This window comes from Pelodiscus sinensis, chromosome 6, assembly GCF_049634645.1.
Source record: "Pelodiscus sinensis isolate JC-2024 chromosome 6, ASM4963464v1, whole genome shotgun sequence".
Classification (NCBI taxonomy): Eukaryota; Metazoa; Chordata; order Testudines; family Trionychidae; genus Pelodiscus; species Pelodiscus sinensis.
The window spans coordinates 91,102,968-91,118,202 of NC_134716.1; the positions used below are offsets into that span (position 1 = coordinate 91,102,968).

Below are 15,235 nucleotides of genomic sequence, written 5' to 3' on the forward strand. Positions count from 1 at the left end.
GTTTTTCAGCTGCTTAGGCTATGTCTAGACTGCAGGCTTCTTTTGGAAGAAGCTTCTTTTGGAAGAGATCTTCTGAAAAAACTTTCCTGAAAGAGAGCGTCCACACACAAAAGTGCATTGAAAAAGCCATGCACTTTTTTGAAAGAGAGTGTCCATACTGATTGGACGCTTTCTCGCATAAAAGGCCACCCAGAACCACTTCAGGCAGGGCTTTAGGTCACCAGTTGCTTCCAAGTGCTGGTGCCAGAGCCTTGCAGAGACACACACTTAAATGGACCCCCCCGGACAGCCATTTTTCTGCTTTTGCTGCCTGCTTGCATACGTCTTCGAGGGACAACCAAGATCTCGTAGTGCCTGCTGTGACTGCCTTGTTTTTTTGGGTGCCACAGCTTTTCTCCTGGTGCCACAGAGCTGGAGCTGCCCCATGGCATGCGATGGCCCCATACAGCCATGCTGCAGTTTTAAATTTTGTGCCAGCTGCCTTCTTGGTCCTGACTGAGCTAGACCCCAAGCTCATTCTGAGGACCCTCTCCCTGGGTGCAGGAGCTACACTCTGGCAACCGCAATCCATTGTGGAGAGGTGTTTCTGGAGGCTCGACACGAGTTCAGATTCGGACTCAACCACTATGGACAGTTCACATTTTTGTCAAGTGGTTGGGCAGGGCACACAATGCCCACGTGTTTTGGAACTCTAGCCTGTTTGGAAAGCTGGAGGAGGGCACATTCTTCCCCCACTGTGACTTTGTGGTTGGGGACATGTAGATGCCATTGTGCATGTAGATGCCATTTTGCCCACCTGAATTGGATCCGGATCCAGGTGAAGTGCGCCATCAGCCACCTCAAGGCATGGTTCAGGTGTCTGCTGACCCATCACGACGTGGGGGAGCACAACATCCCCGAGGTGGTTGCAGCATGTTGTGTCCTCCACAACATTGTGAAGAGGAAGGGGGAGGCCTTCCTCAGGCCATGAGGGGCGAGCCTTCCAGCAGAGGAGGACAGTTGCAATCCGACAGGCCCATCAGGTCGGGGTGCACATCCAGGAGGCCCTGAGGGAGAGGTTCTCTCAAGCACCCCAGTAACTATCCACAGGGCCTCCCCACTAGGGGCCTCTGCATTGCAGCCCTATCCCTCCCTCCCTCCCACCACAACTCCTCCCTATGCCCCTTCCCTGATCTCAGAATAAAAACACCTGTTTGGTTGTGAACAAAACAAACTCTGTATTTATCTTACAATCAAAAAAGGTGGGCAGGGAAGGAGGGCTCCTAACCTGGAAGGGGAGGGGGCATCTAGATGTGCCACCTCGAGTGCAGGGCCTGGTTGGAGTTGGGTCCAGGAACCACAGAGAGGTAGACGGGGGGGTCGTGGTGGGGGGCACAGGTGGAGGGTCAATGGGCATAGCAGGTGGGGCAGAAGGGTGGAAGCCAGGAGCAGTGACAGCAGGTGGTTGTGCCATCATGTGTGATATGATGGCACATGTGTTATCACACTGCTGCATGAGCTGGTCCCATGTGTGGTTCCACCACTTGGAGTCCTCGCGAACCTTCTGTGCCAGGATCTGCTGCATGTCGCGCAGGATGCTGACATGCTGGTGAATGAGGTCTTTCTGGATCCTGGCACGCCTTTGGGTTCCCCGGGCTCTGGTGGCTGGCTCTGGTAGTGTGGCTTGGCCCTCAGTGCCGGCTGGTCCAGCTGTGAAGAACACAGAGGGAAAGGCAATCAGTCATCCATGCAGACACTGTCCCTGAGGCCGTGCCCTCCTCTGTGAGCAGTGACCAATAGTCCTCGGGGCAGGGTGGGGATGTGCCAGGGGCAAGGCCATGTGTGGCCTACACAGTGGGCCATGCCTCACAGGGGCCCCGAGGTGCCCAGGGGACCATGCTGCCTGCTTCTCAACCTCTCTCCCCCAGCCCACAGACAAGCAGGCAAGGGAAGCGTCTGGCCACAGTGGGATCCCCTCATGGGAGGCAGAGGAGCCGGGAGCAGCCTGGTCCTCCCTGGTGTCTGCACACACATCTGCCCACGGGAGTGGGTGGTGCCTCACACAAGCAGGCATGCCAGTATGCTGTGCGCAGCACTCCTCGGTGTGTCTGGGCTCATGCCTATGCCTGGGAAAGCTCCCTTCCCTGGCAGGACATTTGTGGCCTCCTCTGAGCCTGGCAGCTGGATTCCACCTGTGGTCAGGGGCTGCCTGCTGAGTCCGTGTGCCACAAACGCTCCATGTGGTTCCACGTGCATGGACCGCAGCACAATGTCCAGCCTGAGCAGCCCGAGTGACACTCAACCCCGCTCCCTATGTGCCAGCCTCCCTGCCCTGTGTGTGTGACAAACTAAGAACACTCACCTGAAGATCCCTCCCCGGCATCCAACGAGGCCTGGGAGATGTCCTGGCTCACAGGCACCGGCTCCAGGGACAGGGTCATGGTCTCTGTCTCCTCTTCCTCCTCCAACTGGCTCTGGTCCTCCTGCTCGTCCTCTGCCGTGAACTCCGGCCAGGCGACGACAGGGGTCTAGAGGCCAGAGTCTACCATGGCGGATAGGGAAGACGTTTGGGGAAGACGGATCTGGTGCAGCTCATTGAAGCAGGGGCAGATGCGGGGTCCTGCCTCTGAGCATGAAATGCACTCTCTGGCTTGGACATATCCCTGGCGGAGCTCCTTTACCTTACTCTGGGCCTGTTCCAAGGTCCGGGATGGGTGTCCGCGCTCTGCCAGGGACTCGGCTATGCGCTCGAATATCTCGGCTTTGTGCCACGTGGAGCGGAGATCCTGCAAGGTGTCCTCCTTGCCCCACAGCTCAAGCGACAGGATCTCTACTCTGGACCAGGAAGGTGCCCGCCTCTTGGTCCCCCTGGGTGGGTCCTAGGACCTATAGGGCTCCTCCCTGTGAGGACCAGAGTGGTTGCGGGGGGCTTGAGGCTGGGCTATGAGTGGCCTTTCGGAAAAAGGCTTCTTCCTCATAGAAAGAGGATTAACGTCAGAAAAACCCCTCTGTTCTTTCAATTTACTTTCAGAAGAATGCAATTGCAGTGTGGTTGTAACACAGGTTTTGTTGGAAAAAACGGCCGTTTTTCTGACAAAACTCTGTAGTGTAGACATACCCTTAGAGAGCTCCCACGAGACAAATCTTTGCCTCCCGACATTCCAGAGATTTTTGGGTACCTGTTCCTTTATTTGGGGATCAGCTATGGTGCTGGACTTTAGATGGAAATGGATATTATTGGCTGGCACTGGTGCTCAAGGGATCTGCTTCTCCACACCACAGAGAAACCGCCAAAGTCATAAATTTTTTTCCTGATACTTAATATTTCCAGCTTTGCTTCCCTACCTGGTCAAAAGATTTGCATTGTAAAGGTATTTGGAGCAGGCAAGGGAGAAGTGAAGATAGTACCTACCTCAATTCTAGTATTTCCTAACTTCTGAGTTCTTAACTTTGGCACCTTAATAATGGTCTTTTGACATAGTTTTTTGTATTTACTACACCAGTAAATTTACAAAGAACCCCTTTCCTCAGCATACTTGTTGCATAGCAAAACTGGACATATTTTTGGCTGCTGGTCTTGCTGTGCCTGTGTGTGTTATAACTATAGAAAGAAGTAATGGATACCAGCATCTGTCTTTTCTAACAGAGGCTGTATGGCAGCAGTGAAACTGTTTTTAAGATTGTAAGTACACTGGAAATCACTCTACAGGAAGCCTTGTATTTTGTACTGTCAATGTAGGAATGTTTATTCAACAAGAGAGAGACGGGGACGTTTGGGAATGGTAGAAAAAAGAACATAAAACATTGCACTTCAACTTGTGGTCTAATGTTCCATAAATCTCCAGAAAAGCATCCATCTCCTGCTAGGCTCTCTATGTATGAGATGGCTGGGGTCACCTTGGGGAAAAAGCATTATAAGAAGAAGACTACTTTCATGCTCTTGTGAAAATCTGGTTTGCTTGACCATGTCTTGTCAATGTACAAAAACCTAAGTTATTATTTATTAGCCACAGGTTGCTGTGAACACTCTGCATGTTATTCTCCTTGAATCTGCTGGCTCCAAAATAAGAATAGAAATTATTGAGGTCTTGAGAGATTTTTAAAACTTCTCTGGCGGGTTAGAAGAACAGAAAATGGAAAACACGCAGTATTATTGCAATTCAAAAATGAGTCACAAGACCTGCCAAGTAATTATATACCTGCTAGCAGTAGGAAAAAGTGCAGTCATGTATATATTTTAACAATGTATTTTAACACTGAAATCATTTAATATTTCTATGGGTATTATGCCTAGTAGACAAGGAACATTATTGGATGTGTATTCTCAACATTGCCATTTAGATACTGTTGAAAAATAGTGAGAGATTTTCTGATCAGCTTGCATAATGTTTAAAAAAAGTAGGATGCGTCTTCTTAGTTTGTGTTTCTAAGATTTCTAGTAAGCTAAGAATCCCTACTGTTTGCTCAGATCAAATATGGATATTTGGAGATTTTCGTCAGGTGTGATGGGGTACAAACTAAGGATGTTAAATACTGGTTAATTTACTAGTCGAGTAGTCGATGGAATTTCCATTGACTACTTGGCCAGTCAATAGGCACTTCTGCATGCCTCCTTTAAAATGCACAAGAGCCCCTCCTGAAATGCCGCCTGGAGCTGGGGTCAGCTCGGGACTCACCAGCTGATCCTGGGCTCTGCGTGGCATTTCTGCGGAACCTGGGATCAGCCCAAAACTGACCCCGGGCTCTATGTGCTTTGAAACATTGCGCGCAGAGCACAGGATCAGCTGGGGAGTCCCCTGCTGATCCTGGGTTCTGCGGAAAAGCCGCATGGAGCCCGGGGTCAGCTCAGGACTCCCCAGCTGACCCTGGGCTCCACGCAGCATTGCTGCTTTGAGATACCCCCTCATGCCACCCCCTTAGTGCCTCTATCTGATAGAGGCAGCAAGGGCGGGGGGGAATCGACTGGCCTATCCAATAAGCATTTGCTTATTGGATTGTTGACTAGTCCTTAACAACCTTAATGCAAACATTTTAAGGAAATGAGGGTATGTCTACACTACAAAGTTAGTTCGAACTAACGGACGTTAGTTCGAACTAACTTTAATAGGTGCTACACTAGCGCTCCGCTAGTTCGAATTTGAATCGAACTAGCGGAGCGCTTAGTTCAAACTAGGTAAACCTCATTTTACGAGGACTAACGCCTAGTTCGAACTAGCTAGTTCGAACTAAGGGCTGTGTTGCCCCTTAATTCGAACTAGTGGGAGGCTAGCCCTCCCCAGGTTTCCCTGGTGGCCATTCTGGCTAACACCAGGGAAACTCTATGCCACCCTCCCGGCCCCGGACCTCTTAAAGGGGCACGGGCTGGCTACGGTGCCCGTGCCAGGTGCAAGCCTGCCAGCACCCAGCTAGCAGACCCTGCACCTGGCACAGCACAAAGCCACCCACCCGATGCCCCCCAGCCCACCCCCTCTTGCCGGGACCAGGCTGGCGGCTCCCGGGAGCTTGCCCTGGACCGCAAGAGGCGGGCACCTTCCTGGGCTAGTGCGGACATCGTGGACCCCGTCCACGATCTCCGCACTAGGCACAGGAAAGTGGCCATCTAGGGCAGGAGAGCTGCCAGCCTGGCCACCCAGGAGCAGGTGTGCATGAAAATCAAGGGGGTCCACTGAGACCCCCGACCCTGAGCCCTGAGCTTACAATGGCCGTCCTGGGTCAGACCAAAGGTCCATCTAGCCCAGTAGCCTGTCTGCCGACAGCGGCCAACCCTAGGGACCCTGGAGGGGATGGACCGAAGACAGTGACCAAGCCATTTGTCTCGTGCCATCCCTCTCCAGCCTTCCACAAACTTTGGGCAGGGATACCACTCCTACCCCCTGGCTAAGACCACTCCATGGACCCAACCTCCATGACTTGATCTCACTTCCCTTTAAACTCTGTTCTAGTTGTAGCCTTCACAGCCTCCTGCAGCAAGGAGTTCCGCAGGTTAACTATTTGCTTTGTCAAGAACAACTTTCTCTTACTAGTTTGAAGCCTGCTACCCATTCCTTTCCTTTGGTGTCCTCTAGTCCTTCTTTATGGGAACTCAGGAAGAACTTTTCTGAATGCACCCTCTCCACCCAACTCCTGCTTCTAGAGACCTCTATCCTGTCCCCCCCCCGTCTCCTCTTTTCTAAGCTGAACAGTCCCAGTCTCTGTAGCCTTTCTTCATCTGGGACCTGTTCCCAACCCCTGATCATGTTAGTTGCCCTCCCTTCTCCCAGCCTTTCTCTTCCCCTCTCCCACCTCCTTTTCCCAGTCTCCCCCAGTTTTGTTCAATAAAGACAGAGTCAATGTTGGAAGAAACGTTATCTTTATTTTGTACATCAATAAGAAGGGGGGCTAGGGAAGGGTAAGTGGAAGGAGGTGAGGGAGGAATGGGGTACGAGCCCCCGATGGGGAGGACTGGGCTGGCTCTGCGGGCTTCTGGGGGTGGAAGCTCTCCTGCAGCCCCCCAATTACCCCCTCTCCCCAGATGGCAGCCTGCGGCAAGTGCAGCCGGGCTGATGGCCGAGTGGTGTGATGTGCCCAGTGTGGGTACTCCGGGAACTCCAAGACAGGACTTCTTTGCAAGCGGTGCACCCCTTAGAACTGTCTGTCCGGGGTGGGGGTCGGGACCCTTTAAGCGCAGCCCTCGGCTAGCCTGAGACAGCATCTCCACGCTCTAAGTACTCCTCTGATGCCCTGCCGGCACTGCTTCCGGCCATCCTTAAGCCCTGTTCAGAGTCCACTCAATGTGGACTTGCTAGTTCGAATTAGCAAAACGCTAATTCGAACTAGTTTTTAGTTCTAGACGCGTTAGTTCGAATTAGCTTAGTTCGAATTAACTAATTCGAACTAAGCTAGTTCGAACTAGCGCTGTAGTGTAGACGTACCCTGAGGGAATAAGGCTGCAGTGACAGAAAACTCTCCCCTCTGACTAGAGTTGTTTAACGGGCAGTAGGAAGTGGGAAACTTGAGCTCTAGTCTGAGTTCAGCCTTTGACTGTACGAGTGATCTTGGGCAAGATAGTAAACCTGTAGTTTCTCTATCTGTAATCCTGCGATGATACTTACCCATTTCTTTACATTGCCTCAGAAACTAGGATGAAAATGAAGTATTCTCAACGTATTTTATTAGCTAATACCAAACATCTCACTTCTCCACCTCTCCTAGGTATAACTAAAAGTAGTTTTATTTATTAAATATTCCAATACTTGCTCTTGAAGCTTGGAGGCAAATGATTGTAGTCACTGTTAAGTCAGGATGCGACAAAATGTGTGGCACATGAAACAGGATGTGACACATAATACGTGATTTTCCCTATGCTTAGGTTACAACATAATTGCACTACGTCAAGTACCACTATGTTGTAACTTGATAAATGCTGACTTTAAAATAACCACTATAGTGCAAAAAATGTCTGCATTCAACAACAGACTACTGCGCCTCCCTAGGCTTTCAAATCCTCAGAATAAACTATTAATGACAGCTTTTGTACAGTACAATCTGTCATGTAGTTTTAAGGAAAAAAACATGCTTTGGTAGCTCCAGTATCTTTGTACACTATGACTCTATTAATTCTGTAACTCATATTGTTTGTGCTGTTATTTTTGGGGTGGGAATAGTTATCCTTCTATCTGAGAAGTTCCACCATTGCTCACTCCTAAATATCTAGCTGTGCAAAAGTATGTATAAACTACCTAAGAGGTTTTAGTTATTTCTGGAATGCAATATTTTATGAATAGCTATATGTCTAAAAATAAGCTTTCATCAATCAGAAACCTCTTACTCTGTGAGGGTATGTCTACACAGAAAAATTTATTTCGAAATAACAGCCATTATTTTGAAATACCTTTCCTAGCATCTACACAGCCAAAATGCTATTTCAAAATAAATTCAAACTAGCAGAGCACTTATTTCGAATTTGGTAAACCTCATTCCACAAGGAATAATGCCAAATTCGAAATAGCTATTTCAAAATCAGTGCTGTGTAGACACTTATTTTGAAATAGGGGGCCTCCAGCCTTCCCAGGGTGCCCTGTGGTCACTCCAGCCTCAAACAAAAACACTTCTCTCCCTCCTCCCCTCCCCAGAGCCCTTAAAGGGGTAGACTCTGGCCACAGTGCCTGTGCCAGCTCCAAGCCTGCCAGCCCAGAGCCAGCAGTCACTGCCCCTGACCCAGTGGTCTCAAAACATGAGCCAGCAAGCCACTGGCAGCCAGCCCTCTATCACTCCCCAGGAGCAGTCTGCCAGCTTCCAGGAGCCTGCCAGGGCCCGGAGAAGGCGGGCGCCTTCCCGGTCCAGGGTGGAGATCATGGACCTTATTCAGGTTTGGGGGGATGCCCCCAATGTCCATAATCTCTGCACTGGATGGAGGAACGTGGCTGTCTATGGCAGGATAGCTGCCAGCCTGGCCACCAAAGGCCACCTGGAAACCTAGGTGCAGGTTTACATGACTATCAAGTTGGTCCGGTGAGACCCCCAACCCTGAACCCTGAGCTTCCCCTTCCCCTTCTTCTCCCTTCCAGCTCCCTCCTCCGAGGTTTCCCCCTCCCCTCTCCCACCTTCTCTTCTCCCCTCTACCACCTCCTTTCCCCAGTCTCACCAAAGTTTCATTCCCTTCCCCACAGTTTTGTGAAATAAAGAGAGTTTGTGTTCATGAAAATACATGTATTTTATTTGACATCAGGAAGGGAGGCTAGGGAGGGGTAAGTGGAAGAACATGTGGGAGGAATGAGGCACAAGCCCACAGTGGGGCAGATCAGGGAGGCTTTTAGGGTATGTCTAGATTACATGCCTCTGCCAACAGAGGCATGTAAAGAAGGCTACCTGACATAGTCAATGAAGCGGGGATTTAAATATCCCCAGCTTCATTACAATAAAAATGGCCGCTGTGCTGTGCTGGCTCGATCGACAGGGAACGCCTTTGTTGACCGCTCCTGTAAACCTCATTTCATGAGGCACAAGGGACCAGTTGACAAAGGCCTTCCCTGTCGACTGATCCACGTCTTGACTCGCGCGCTGTGCTGATGATCAGCTGAGCCGGCACAGTGCGGTGGCCATTTTTATTTTAATGAAGCTCGGTATATTTAAATTCTGGTTTCATTGACTATTTTGGGTAGCCTATTTTACATGCCTCTGTCTGCAGAGGCATGTAATCTAGATGTACCCTTAGTGCTCCTCAGGGTGGAAGGTCTCCCACAGGGCCTCCTGGATACTGACAGCCCCCGATGGACCTCCTGGATAGCAGCCTGCAGAAAGTGCAACCAGGCTCGCAGCAACACGTCCAATAGAAGCACCAGAGTGCCCAGGGGAGGCTCTGGCTCCATGTTGCAAAGTGCTGTGGTGTCCCGAGTGAAGGCAACCAGAGCACGCAGAGACAAAATGCTTTGCTGTCCCTCATTGAGGTAGACAAGCAAGCAGGGAAACCTGAGAACTGGCTTTCCGGGGGGAGGGGGGGTCCCTTTAAGCACAGACCTCAGATAGCCTCAGGCAGCAGCCCCACACAGTAAGTCCTGACCTGGTGCCCTGCTGGAACTGGTTCCGGCCAGCTTTAAATGAGATTCAGAGTCCACTCAGTGTGGACACACTATTTCGAAATAGAAAAATGCTATTTCAAAATGCAGTTTGTGTTTAGATGCATTAATTCGAAATAAGCTATTTCGAAATAACTATTTCAAAATAAGGTATTTCGAAATAACACTGTAGTGTAGACATACCCTGAGTGAATAAAAAGGATTTCCACATTAGCTACATCCTATAGTTGGACATGGATTAGGATATTATATTTAGCCTAATCAACTAATCAACTAGTCGATGGATTTTCCCTCAACTAGTTGATTAGGCAATAAGCCGGGAGCCGCAGTAGGGTTTGTTCCTGGCCCCAGGAGCTAACCGCACTGCGGCTCTGCCTTTTAAATGTATTAAAGAGTCGGCAGCTCTCTTTGATATCAAAGTAGTCAAAATGTAGCTGCGTGTTTTGAAGAGATTTAACACTTGAACTAAAAGATAACTGGTAACTCAATGCAAAGTTCTAGTCTGTGACCTGGCAGAAACACAGAGACAGAACACACATGCTTTTTCAATAATTTACAAAACTATTTTAATAGACTTCAAGCTCAAAAGTGACCTCTGTAAGCATCCAGCCTGATAGCCTGTCCTAAAAACTTCCAGAGCATAGCTTTTAGTAAAAACCTAATCTTGGTCAGTGATGGATGAAAGTGTGAGTCTGTCATGGAGGCCACACAAGTCACAGATTCCAGGACCTCTGACTTCCACAGCAGCTGCTTTAGCTGGCCTGGGGGCTGCGTGAGCCACTTGGGAGGTCCCTGGGCCAGCTGCACAGACTGCTTCTGGGGCAGCTGCGAGCCACCGTGCACTCTACCTAGACAACTCATAGCACCTCTGGGCTGCCCACTGCCCCAGCACATCCAAGATTTAGTCAGAGGTATATAGTACAATTCATGCACAGGTCACAGGATGTGAATTGTTGTTTACTGCTTGTAACCTGAGCATGACTTTTACTAAAAAAACCCACAACTAAAAGTGATGGAGAATCCAATTTGACCCTTAGTAAATTGTCCTAATGGTTAATCACCCTCACTGTTAAAAATGATGCCCTACTTCCATTCTGAATTTGTCTAGTACAGACAGCAGCAGAGAGGCAGGAACTGGGATTACTGGCTCCTATTTCTGGCTCTGGAGAGGGGTGGCATTTAGTAATTAAAGACAGCACAGCCAGGCTCAAGCATGATCAAGCTGGCTTTCGCATTAGGTGATCCTCTATGGCCTGTGCTGGGCAACAGAACCTGGCCAGGCTAGTTTCTACATTTCTGCCAACATCCTGTTCTTGCACAGTGGCTTCGTGGGGGTGTCCCACTGAGTGCATGCAGCCTGAGTGGTGGTTTAGCTTATGAGGATGTGCTAAAGTGCAGAAAAAGGGTCACTGCCATCTCTGCCAGAAATAACCTTGCACAAACTGCCAGCCCATTTGTGAGACTGAGAAATGACTTCTGAGAGTCTCTTGGAGTAGAAGGTATGAGGCCTTGTTTAGTAATAAGCAAGGGCTGTGAAGTAATGCTTATTAACACTAGCCAGCAGAAGGCCTTCTCCTGGCTTCCAGTCCAGCACAGTCTTCTTAGGACCAAGTGAGAGGGAGTACTGCTCTGTCTGGAGCTATAGATCTGCACTTACTGTGAAGGCATCTGAGTGAGACTGTGGCAAATGCTCAGTGCCATTGGCATGTCAGAGTTGTGTGGGAGTGTGCTCAGTGCAGATGGAATGTGTGATGATCCAAGCAGACAGCCTCTTATAAAGCTCTACTGAGTATGTACAATTAATGTTTTTCAGAGGATTATAACTCAGCCATAGTTGTTTGGATTTACCTTGTGAGAGCAAAAGGAACTTATCTAATCCTGGCACTGTCCCCCTATCAAGGTCACATCCATGTTCCAAAGCAATGGACAGATTAGAGCTCTTCAAAGAAACATTTGAGAATTATATAACATAGGAAAAATTAGGCAGATTGCCAAACTTCATTCTTCGAAATGACAAAACTGGTTTTACTGACATTTTTAAAATAAATAAAAAGGAAATATGGATAATCGGGTTGAATGAAATTAGCAAAGTTAGAACATCTGAAAATAGGGACTGAAAATGGAAAGTGTTAGACTATAGTGTTAACTATAGGTGTTAAGAGTTTTAAACATCTCCTTTAGTTTTGTAACTGTGCAGCTTCTCACAACTGCTAACATTCTTTCATGCCTTTCAAATGAACAGGACTAGTTGCATGAGTTGGCACTCATAAGCCTTTCCACCCCAAGAAAACAGCACTTATGGGTATGTCAAGGTGCAATTAGAGTATAGAGGTACTAATGCAAGAAGGATATATAGTATTATATCAAGATTCTCCCTTTGTCATATTGTAACAGCTGATCTTTGAAAGTTCACTTTGCGTAAAGTGAGAACTGAAGCTATTATAAGGATCATTTTACAAATGTTTCAGATGGTTCCTGTAGTAAATTCCTTGAGAGATGTGCAGGAGGTCCTTTGCTTTCATCATCTTGTAAACTGGTAGAGCTGGCCAAAATTTTTCCATCTAAACTTTTAATAAAAAATGCAATTTCCATCAGAACCACAATTTTAAATAGGAAAATGTTGATTTTTGCCAAAAGTAGTTGTTTTTAAACATTAGGAAAACCAAAACAAAATTTCATTTTTGATTTGGGCCAATCCATGATCTAAGCATTCTGGCATTTTGAACAGAATCAGAATGTTTAATTTAGGGGTAGTTCAACATCAGTGTATCTTACTGTGCCTCATGGAAGTTGTGATTTGGGTGCCTTATGTGCCCATTCTCCTCTATTAGCTGGGCTCTGGGTCAACTAAATGTTCCCTGAAATCCTCTGTTTGAACAGCTGTGGTGCATCTTGAGAGTCTCATGACCATGATGGGGAGATAGAGTCCAGCTTATGGAGGCAAGTCGGGGCCTAAAGCACCTGATATACTACTCCATGAGGAATCAAGGCAGCTCAGACTGTCAACGTAGCCTGAAATGAAACATGTTCATTCTTTTGAATACATTTTTTTCAGAACCCACCATTCTGCCTTATTTACTCCAACAAATGTACAGTGTTCAGTGATTATCTGAATAACTGGTACAAGGAGCTAAAACATTCCATGTGGGAGTTGGGGGTCAAATATTATTCCAATGCCAAGCTCTTAAATAGCAGTACAATGAAAGCTTTGTGATTCAGCATTCATGGGGAATGGCAGCTGCCAGTTAATTGAATGTGCTGGACACTCAAGCAAAGGGTTAGGCAGCTTGAGGCATGCTGAGCTCGAAAGGAGGTGCCTACTAATGACATCATCCAGCAGTACCAGAGGCAGGCTGGGGGAGGGGGAGAAGGAAAGTCCTGCTGATGATGTCAGCTGGCAGTGCAGCAATGTCGGTTAACAAAGTTTTCCGGTTAACAAAGTTTTCCAGTTAACAAAGTGCCAGATAACAAAGCTTTCACTAATACGTTTATAAGAATAGTGACATCATGGTAGAACCACAGCTTATGTGAATTCCTCAACTGTACAGACCAACTGGGAATTTAGTGTTGTTCATATTGCACAGGTACCCAAGAAAAGCTTAAAAAAAGATCAGTTCTGAAGGTTAGTGTCTGTGATGTTTGTGTGTAATTCAGTACCTTTCCGATGAAACTGGAGGGATCCTAGCAGGCATATGGACTTGAGCATCTCTGTTGTGTACATTTCTAAGCAACACTGCAACTGAATGTATAGTCTACAGATTTCAGGATGAATCTCTCCATCTTCTGGGCTGCAACAAAAAAGAAGAAAACTGTACTTAAAATAGACTTGTTTAATACATTCTTCAGCTGTCTGGAAAATCTAGGGGAAAATGGTTGTTTCTAGAAAAAATTATTTAAAATAATTACATGATTTCCATATTATTTTTTTCAATTTGTTTTTCTCTGTGTTTAAAATGTTAGTTATCTGATTAGGCACCATTGTAACGTGGAGCGGTCTGGAGCTTATAGGTCTTTTGTAAAAGGTGCTTTTGAGCAGCATCTTCATCATAATAATTGTAGAAACAATGACTAGGACTACAAAAGTCCCCTCACTAATTTTCAAACTGAGTGCAACCTCTAATTTACTCTTTACAAAAGAAATAAAATAATTGTGCCACATACTGAGATCTATTTTCAAACCTGGGTGCCATATTGGACATCCAAATCCCACATTTATAAGGTCACAACAGTACGTAAGCAGAAAAACTTTTTTTTTTAACGAGCTCAAATGTTCATGTGATGTCTCTCCCAAAGACAAGATTTTCTCAGCCAAGTTTGAGAGGTGGGGTCACAATCACCTTTGCCACCAGTGTTTTTAAGTAAACAGTGGTTGTTCAAGTCAAGGATTTAGGATTTTAGCAAAAGAAAGACAAATAAAATAGAAAATTGGATTGTAAAACAGATAAACACTTACTTTACTGAATAAATGGTGAGACTAAAGGCACTTCTGAAAATCAGTAATACGGGGCTGGCTCCATTTCATAGCATGTCTCTAGATTTCTAGAGCAGGGATATTATAAATCAAGTTTTAACAACAGAAAAATGTGCCAGCATTGTTTAAAGATGTGTAATTTCCTGTAGCTAAATGGATAATTCTACAGAGCCTCTTATGCTGAAATAAAATTAAATGTGTGGGGTTTCTCAAGGGAACTGAAGCAACTAACTTGATAAATGATTTGCAACAGTTCTACTCTGCTACTTCTGCTGCTAAGCTCAAATCATGTCTTAACATCAATCAAGATTGAAGTGTTTTGAGACCTACAGCGAACAATGCTCATTTAACCCAGTCAAATGGGTACTCTATGGCAAGAACCTAAGCAGTCATTGATGCTTATCTAATTGTGAGCTGAATGTTTTTACTGTGAACAGAGAAGCTCACAATTTCTAAGCAAAATCCCAGCAGTTTGTCCTGATTTGATACCAACAAGTACAGTTCAAATTAACATTGATTTCTAGATTAGAAGGTCAAAAGGAACCATTTTGATCATCTGACCTTCTGTATAAGCCATAAGACTTCGAATTAATTACTGTTTGACCTAGAGCGTGGCTTTTAGAATGACATCTATTCTTGATTTAATAATTGCCAATGACAGAAAATCTATTACCCCCTAATCAAGTTGTTACAATGGTTAATTATTCTCATTGTTAAACTGCTACTTCCAGCCTGAATCTGCCTAGCTTCAACTTCCAGATCCTTTGTACACTACAATGAAGAGCCCACTATCCAAGTTGTGTTCTTCAGAGAGGTACTTGTAGATTGTAACCAAGTCACTCATTCACCTTCTCTTTGTTAACCTAAATAGATTCGCTCAGAGTTCAGTCATCAAGGTAAGTTTCCCAAGCCTTTAATCATTCTTATAGCTCTTTTCTGAACTCTCTCCAATTTATTAACATCTTTCCTGGGGAAAAGGGTGAGGGGAGAAATAACCTTTCTCAGAGTTTTTGTGGGATTTGAACCTTGAAATCATTTAGCATTACAAATAATAGCATTCTCCCAGGCCAGTGTACATGCATGTTATACTTTTTAAGTGAACTCTATTTGGAATGTGAGATTTCCTGTCAGTTCTAACAATTTAAAGGCCAAATTCTATCTTCAATCCATGTGCGTTTTTCCCCATTGACTTAAATGATATCAAAAGGACTCATGCACACATGCACTCTGA

The 15,235-nt window shown here is 46.4% G+C and overlaps 1 protein-coding gene across 2 annotated transcripts in view; it reads right to left on the reverse strand.

Moving 5' to 3' along the window:
• Positions 1 to 15,235, reverse strand: part of RGS7BP (regulator of G protein signaling 7 binding protein) — a 73,575-nt gene that overhangs the window by 11,929 nt on the left and 46,411 nt on the right. The window contains exons 1-2 of one of the 2 annotated variants that reach the window (XM_006116999.4): positions 13,987 to 14,073; positions 13,191 to 13,321 (exon numbers count right to left, since the gene is read on the reverse strand). In XM_006116999.4, coding sequence (XP_006117061.2) covers positions 13,191 to 13,254 — 64 coding nt within the window. In that variant the 5' untranslated portion in view covers positions 13,255 to 13,321; positions 13,987 to 14,073. Of the gene's footprint in view, positions 1 to 13,190; positions 13,322 to 13,986; positions 14,074 to 15,235 lie in introns of those variants that run through there. The other variant, XM_006116997.4, reaches the window with a different exon arrangement.